The sequence below is a fragment of the Myotis davidii genome, unplaced genomic scaffold (assembly GCF_000327345.1).
Source record: "Myotis davidii unplaced genomic scaffold, ASM32734v1 scaffold31, whole genome shotgun sequence".
Taxonomy (NCBI): Eukaryota; Metazoa; Chordata; class Mammalia; order Chiroptera; family Vespertilionidae; genus Myotis; species Myotis davidii.
This window is the reverse complement of record NW_006283639.1, coordinates 3351935-3360127: the sequence shown is the minus strand read 5'-3', so window position 1 is coordinate 3360127 and position 8193 is coordinate 3351935. Positions and strand designations below refer to the sequence as shown.

At 38.4% G+C, this 8193-nt stretch overlaps 1 protein-coding gene across 1 annotated transcript in view; it reads left to right on the top strand.

Moving 5' to 3' along the window:
* The window catches only part of LOC102775182 (transmembrane protease serine 11F-like), a 44933-nt gene extending 36983 nt beyond the window's left edge, over positions 1 to 7950 (top strand). The window contains exons 8-11 of the mRNA XM_015565767.1: positions 1030 to 1201; positions 2944 to 3203; positions 6290 to 6432; positions 7918 to 7950. Coding sequence (XP_015421253.1) covers positions 1030 to 1201; positions 2944 to 3203; positions 6290 to 6432; positions 7918 to 7950 — 608 coding nt within the window. The remainder of the gene's footprint in view (positions 1 to 1029; positions 1202 to 2943; positions 3204 to 6289; positions 6433 to 7917) is intronic.
* The last annotated feature ends 243 nt before the right edge of the window (positions 7951 to 8193 follow it).

Below are 8193 nucleotides of genomic sequence, written 5' to 3'. Positions count from 1 at the left end.
AGAATCAGAGAAAGACAGTCAGACAGATAAAATAACAGTGAAGTCGTTCTATTATTGCAGATTTGCTTTAAAGGCTTAAGAATCTATGCTAAGGAAATAAGCCAGTCAGAGAAAGACAAATACTATATGATCTCACTTATATGTAGGTTCTAATGAACAAAATAAAACTGACAAACAAAATAGAAGCAGCGGCATAGATACCTGGAACATACTGACAGCTGTCAGAGGGGAATGGAGGGGACTAGATGAAAGAAGATGAAGGGATTAGCCAAATAACATATATGAATAACCCATACACTCAGACAACAGTGTGGTGATGACCAGAGGAAAAAGGAATTGGGAATTGGTAAGGGCTAGCAAAGGTGGAGGAATGGGGATATCTGTAAAAATGTCAACAATAAAAATAAAGTTAAATAAATAAATTATAATTTTTTTAAAAGAGTCTAGCAATTTCTCTGAATCTAAATTGACATGAAAGTGGTCTTGATTCAGAGAAGCATATAACTTTGAGAATATCCTGTGTTATTCCTTTTATCCAGATATTGTGAATTGTAACTTGAGTATGACACTTTTTTGTCTACTCTTTCTCTCATAAATATCTCATTCATATTCACATTCATTCACTCTTTACTATGAATGTTTCATGGCAATCATTACTCTAAACAACTGCTCATGAAGTTAAAAGGCACACATTTCCCTATGCAACTTCATAGCTGGTTATACAATTATTACCTGCCAATTTCAAACATTCAATTTCACTCAGCCCTTGCAACAGGCAAGGCCACACAGACACAGAGAAAGTGTATGTGAGTGATGAGGATGGGGAAGGAAGATGTCAATTTATTTTGAATGCTCAGGAAATCTCATGTCAGTAGTAAGTTAGTCCTCACTTTTCCAAGACTGTCTGTTGAGTTTTTCCTTAATTCATAGTTAACAGTGAAATGTATTATGGGGAATTTGTTTACTAGAGCAATGTATGCATAAGCAATATGAATTTCATTATATGCTAATGAGCTCTATTTTGAGCAGGTTGTGGACTGCGAACAATAACTTTCTCTGGCAACAGGATAGCAGGGGGCATGGATGCCGAGGAAGGGGAATGGCCCTGGCAAGCTAGCCTTCAACAGAACAATGTCCACCGATGTGGAGCCGCTCTGATCAGTAACTATTGGCTTGTCACGGCTGCTCACTGTTTCGTAAGGTAAGCTCTGGACCACAGAAAGGCTTCAAAGCACTCAAGTACCTAAAAGTTTGAAACATATCTTTCAAGAATATGGCCATACACAGTACCTCCCGCTGTTTAATACTGTACAGTCTTAAAATTACTTATTGAATTATTAATTAAAAAATAGATACATTCAGGCTAATGCAGATTTGTCAGCAGTGACTTATGGATATTTTAAGTCAAAAAAAAATCTTTATGTGTGTCCTTGTTGTTGTTTTTGTTTTTATTTGGGGAGGGGGGCTACCTGTGATTTCAAAGATATTTAGCAGCATTCCTGTCCTCTACCTTCCAAATGCCAATAGCATTCCCTCAGGATTGACAAGCAAAAATGTCTCCAGATAATACCAAATGTGTCCTGGAGGATAAAATAGCCCTCAGTTGCAAATCACTAAGCTAGATTCACTTAATTTAATTTTATAAAGAAACTCTAAATCCCAAATTGAACATAAGTATTCTATTTCTCATCATTATTACATTTGGTATTATTTAATAGGTATTTGAATTCATCCTGTATCCTCCCATATATATTATAGCCCTATTTGAAATGATTATTTCTTTAAAGGATATATTATTACACCAAAGTTTGCCTTTTCTTTCTAAAAGTTTTTTTACCCCTTTGTTTGATGGTTCATTTCAATAATTTCTATTAGCTTTATAGAGCATTTATATATTTTATTTTTAAACAAAAAATCCTCTCAAACTTGAGAGTTTGAAAATGTCCCAGAGTTCTAACTTTCAATGCTTAATATACAAACTCTTAATTAACAAGTAATGGTACCATGCCCTAGCCAGTTTGGCTCAGTGGATAGAGCGTTGGCCTGCGGACTGAAGGATCCTAGATTCAATTCCAGCAAAAGCACATGGCTGAGTTGTGGGCTCTCAATCTCCAGTAGGGGGTGTGCAGGAGGCAGCCGATCAATGATTCTCTTCATTGATGTTTCTCTCTCTCTCCTTCTGCCTTCCTCTCTGAAATCAATAAAGAAATATATAAAAAATACAAATAATGGTATCTTGGTTGATTAGCACATAAAATATCTTCCTACTTATAGTTATAACTAGAGGCCCAGTGCACAGATTTGCACACCAGTGAGGTCCCTCCACTTGGCCTGTGGGGATCGGGCCAAAACTGGCTTTCCAACACCCCCTGAGGTGTCTTGGATTGTGAGAGGGCACAGGCCAGGCCAAGGGACCCCACCGGTGCACAATCAGGAGAGGGAGGCCTGCCTACCCAATCGAATCAGCCAGACCCCAGCAGCAAGCTAATCTACCAGTCTGAGTGTTTGCCCCATGGTGGTCAGTGTGTGTCATAGCCACCAGTTGAACAGTTAAATGAATGGTCAGACACATAGCATATTAGGCTTTTATTATATAGGATGATTATATAAGAGGATTTAGATACTTCCTTAATTTCTATATTTACTCTGTCCCATAGGCTTGCCCACTTTTTATTTAATCTTTTTACCATGTGTTGTCATAGTAATCTATTTAAATCACTCTTGAGTCTTTTCTGGAAAAAACAAGAATAAAATGTATTTTTATAGGTTATCTTTTAAAATATACCTTATTCAGTTATTCAGAATCTAACCATCTTATTATTTTTTAATTTTTCTCATACATATAGCTTTATTTTTGTATGCTTATATGTACTATAGAAATTCAAAACATATCTAATTATTTTAGAAGCATATAATATTAATAAATAAATTTATTTTCTTTAGGAACAATGATCCTAAAAAATGGAATGTTAGTTTTGGGCTTCTTTTAAGTAATCCACAAGCACAACGAAATATTAAGAATATCATAATTCATGAGAACTACCATTACCCTGCACACGAGAATGACATTGCTATCGTGAATCTTTCTTCACCAATATTATATACAAGCAACATTCGAAGAGTATGTCTTCCAGATGCTAATCATACACTCCCACCCAATTCAGATGTGGTGGTCACTGGATGGGGAACATCAAAGCCTGATGGTGAGTTTCTAACCCTCCTCCATTACATGACTTTATTTTTAGGAATTAAAAAACAATACTTTCTAAAACAAACTAAACCTAAGAAAGACTTTCTCTGCATCATTTTAGAAAGATTATTGTGCAATAGATTGAAAATTATCCTCAACAACTTTCATACAAAACTAGTTTCATAGAGCTATCTAATCTAATAAAAGAGAAACATGCAAATTGAACGCACCTCCGCTACATCCCAAGACATGCCCACCAGCCAATCAGAGCAACTATATGCAAATTAACCCAACCAAGATGGCGGCTGGTAGCCACAGAGCTGGAGCAACAGGAGGCTTGATTGCCTGGGTGATGGAGGAAGCCAAGCTTCCCTCCTTCCCTGGCAGGCTGTGGCCTCTGGTCAAGGCAACAAAGTTTCAATTATAAAAGATAAATAAATCCCAGATACCTGCTTCGAGCCAGCCTCCACTGGGAGCTTGGGTGGCTGGGGGCTGTGGCCAGCCTGAAAACAGCCATCAGCACCTCATCCAGGCTGACCAGGCACCCCAGCTGGACCCCCCACCCTTAAAGTGGTGTGGCCAACCTGAAAATGGTCCTCAGCCCCTCACCCAGGCTGGCCAGGCACCCCAGCAGGACCCCCACCCTGAGGGGGCTGTGGCCAACACACAAACAGCCATAAGCCTCTCACCCAGGCTGGCCACACCCTCATGGGGTGAGGGTCCCCAATGGGGGGCTTGGCCAGCCTGCAAACAGCCATTAGCCCCTCACCCAGGCTGGCCACATCCTCATGGGGTGAGGGTCCCTGCTGGGGGGCTTAGTCAGCCTGAAAACGGCCCTCAGCCCCTCACCCAGACTGCCAGGCTGACGGCTGCCAGTACAGCAGTGGTGGTGGGAGTCTCTCCTGCCTCCTCAGCAGCGCTAAGGATGTCTGACTGCAGCTTAGGCCTGCTCCCCGCTGGCAAGTGGCTATCCCCCGAGGGCTCCCAGGCTGCCAGAGGAATGTCTGACTGCCAGCTTAGGGCCAATCCCCCAGGGAGCAGGCCTAAGCCAGCAGGTGGACATCCCCAGAGGGATCCCAAACTGTGAGAAGGCACAGGCCAGGCTGAGGGACTGCCCACTCCCCTCCACCCCCGTGCACAAATTTTTGTGCACCGGGCCTCTAGTTTATTATAATTTCACTTAACAATGGCAGTTTTTATAGAAATATATTACTTCAATAAGTAATTCATTTTCCTCCATTTCATTCATTCATTCAATAAACATTTATATTCATTATCAGCTTTGTTTCAAGTGGATTGGAGATATTAATAAATTAAATAAACAAATATTCTTGTCCTCATAAAGCTTACATTCTTAGCAAAGAAAAATAGATAATAATCATAAAATATAATCAATAAGTACATTACACGGCATGTTTTGTGCAGGTGAGGACCATAGTAAAAATAAGGACTACAGAGGACTGGGCAATTTTGATGGAGTGAAATGAGTAGCCCTCTGTGATAAGGTAATACCTAAGCAAAGGCCATTTAAACATGTGCATCCTGATGACCCTTATAATGTAAATATTTAGTGGCTACTTATATTCATAAATGCATTTGAAAGCAGAAGAAAATGAACCTAAAATTATTTCTAAGATTCAGAATTATGGTAACAGGAGAAAATCTTTTAAAAGATCATAAAATGTATCTTTCTGGAATATGAATTTTTCATTTTGATTGGAAAAGCTGGGCGGGGCAGGAAAGAGGCAGCTGCCTCTTCCCTGCCCCACCCCGGCCGGTGTTCGGAGAAGTACCTGTATTTTTTTTTTCAAAGTACCTGTATTCTTAATAATTTCTTGACATGGTAAAAGAATTTTACATTACAATCCAAGGGTGGTGAGGTGAGGAGAAGGAGCAGCAGAACAATCCAACAAACAAAAAGGAAAACAGAAATGCATGGTGGAAGGGACTTGAAGGTTGGTAGGGGCATTGCCCAACTAAAATGCAATTGGTTTGTTACTGAGTACTATTCATGGGAAGACAGCATCCTGACTCCTTCTCTATACAGCATATTGGGAGTAAAAATGATGCATCCAGATGGAAGTATGATTAGGGGTTGGAAGACAGACAGGGAAAGAAGGCAGAAATAGACACTGAGAGAGTCACTGGCTGGCTGGCTGCAAATACTGACACTCCATTAGTGATAGAATAAAAAAGTGGGGGATATCTCTGGAAGATTCAAGAGATAGGGGGCAACTCTTCTATGGTTTTGACTTACGCAGCAGATTTCCACATACACACGTGTACACGCCTATGTTTGCATGCACACACATATACACATAGCTGACTGCCCTCCCTGGAAGCACAGAAGAAGAAGAAGCTGCCAGAAGAAGAAGCCTCCCACCTTTGGTCCAGGCGCCAGCGCCTGCCAACCCAACTCCACGTTTCATCGGAAGGATACGGAACAGAGAGAGCAGTATTAAAAGCTTACATTTTTAAGCCGGTAAGGTTGGTACTTAAACATAAATGGAAAACTAGAGTACCTTAAGGTAACAAATGCTACAAAGGACAGGGACAGCGCATGACCTATTACATCCAGTAATCCATATGGGGACTGAAAACTTTGTAATGATGACAATCAGTGAAGATATGAATCAACTAAAATAGTTGACAGGGACAATTCTTCCATCTTTGAAAATATCTACATCAAAGTTGTTTAAATAGATTTTTATCTGCATAATATAACACATTCTGACAAGAACACCACCACCACCAATGTGGTCAGTGTTGTGCTGATAAATGTTTAATAACTGAGGGGACCTCCCTGCCCCCAAGTGCACAAATTTTTGTGCACCGGGCTACTAGGAATAAATATAAAATTACAAAATAACTCTAAAGGAAAAATCCCATCACATATGGATGGACACACTATTTCAAAATATGATCATTTTTAACAATAGCTTGCTGTGTTGTTAACATTTCTTTCTTACTAGGAAAGAAGACAATTAAAATGTTTTACATTTATTTGAAAATTGCATAGTGTTAGGTACTAATAACCTAGCCAGAGGAACTAATTAATATTGACTTTAGCAAAAATTATAAAATCTCTTCTTCCTTTAGGAACAATTCCTAATATACTCCAAAAAGGAGCTGTGAAGATTATAGATAATAAGACCTGCAATAGCGAAAATGTATATAGTGGTGTGATCACACCTGGAATGTTGTGTGCTGGGTTTCTGAGAGGAAAGGTGGATGCCTGCCAGGTAAGTCTGCCTATTCCATTTTCAAGAAGATTTCTTTTTGTAATTTTTAATTTCCAATTAACCAGTTCCATTTTTCCAAAAGACTGACAACTATTTAAAGCTTAAGTATGTGTTATAGCCAAAGTAGCTAATTAAATTATATTGCTTTCTGATAGGTCCCATTAAAGTACTAAAATCCTAAGCCACCCTTACTATTTTAAGAAGCTGAGTGGAAATAGGGAAGAGACTCAATTTGGAGTAACAATAGAGACCAAATGAAATACATTGGTGACTTTAGTTCAATTGTCCTCTTTCACTGAGAAACATACAACTGAGTTCAACATCAAATCATAGAATTTTCTTAATTTAGGGTGGCTCCAACACCCTAAATATTTTCTTTATTTAACAAAGCTTATATAGCATCTCCATGTGCCAGACACTGTTTTAAGATTTTTAAAAATATTAATTTATTTGTTATGACAGTTCTGTGATGGATGTTTGTACTATTATAAACCTTATTTCTCAGATAGAGACTGAGACAGAGAGCAAGTAATTTGTCTAAAGTTACACAGGATTAAATGGCAGAACTGAGATTTAAGCCCAGGAAATTGGGCTCTATAGCTTATGCTCCAAATGCCATACCAAGCTGCCTTTCCTTATGATTTATATGCTTCAAACACTCCTGATGCTATTTATAAGCAATCATATGGAGCTAACAAAAAGTACTACTGTAGTTATTAGGACAGGCAGAATCGGTGATAAATCCAGGAAGACTCTTATTTTATTAACTCATTCTTTCATGCAATTTACTCACTACTAACTATGTGCTAGGTGCAGGGAAGTTAAAAGTGAATAGAGTATTATTCCTAACCTCTGGAGCGAGAAGACATGCAAACAAGTACTTGCAGTAGATAATTATCATCTCTAATTATAGATTCCCAGCTTTCCAACTGTCCTACTAAACCTATTCTTCCAAGTCATGACAAGCTTAAAACCTTGTTTCTCTCCTCTTCTCTCAGCCCACTCTCAGCCTACAACACTCTTCTAACTTTATGCTTCTAGAATGGATGTTTTGTTATTTCAACCACTCTCGTGACACCACCCTCAATGACTTCACCATCTTCTATTTCCCCCACACCCATCCTAATAATCTCTAACCACTGAGAAGTCTATCTACCATATTGCTTTTATATGTGAGCTCCTTAGCACAGCAAGAAAACATCTTATAGCCTTGTAAATCTGTGCTATATAAACACAGCCGGGTCTTTAACACACTGTTGAATTCTTTAATGCATATTTCTTGATGCTGTGTCAAATTTTCATTACTTTTTTTGAATGTATCACACTAATGTAAACTACTACTTTAAATCACAGTCTTATAATCCTTGACTTATAACATTTCCTCCTACTAACCAGAAAAAAAATGAAAGCAATCACATGAAAACTCATTTAATAATTTTTTTTTTACCTGATACATTTATAGTTGCACTTATCTTCACCTTCCAGGCTCACAATGAACAAGTTTATCCTACTATTTGAAGCTAATTTCTTAACTGTGTTCTTCATCCACTATCTTTCTATCTATACAGATATTTGAACTTTCTATTAATTTGAACTTTCTTCCATATTCTCCAAACTGTCCCACTCTAATATACTCTTCCACATATTCTGCAAGCATTATTAGGTCTCTCCCTCAATATATCATACTCAGTCTTACTTTTCCACTTCTTGATCAAATCTCTAAAGAATACTTTGCAAATATTGTTCCATACTCTCAATTTA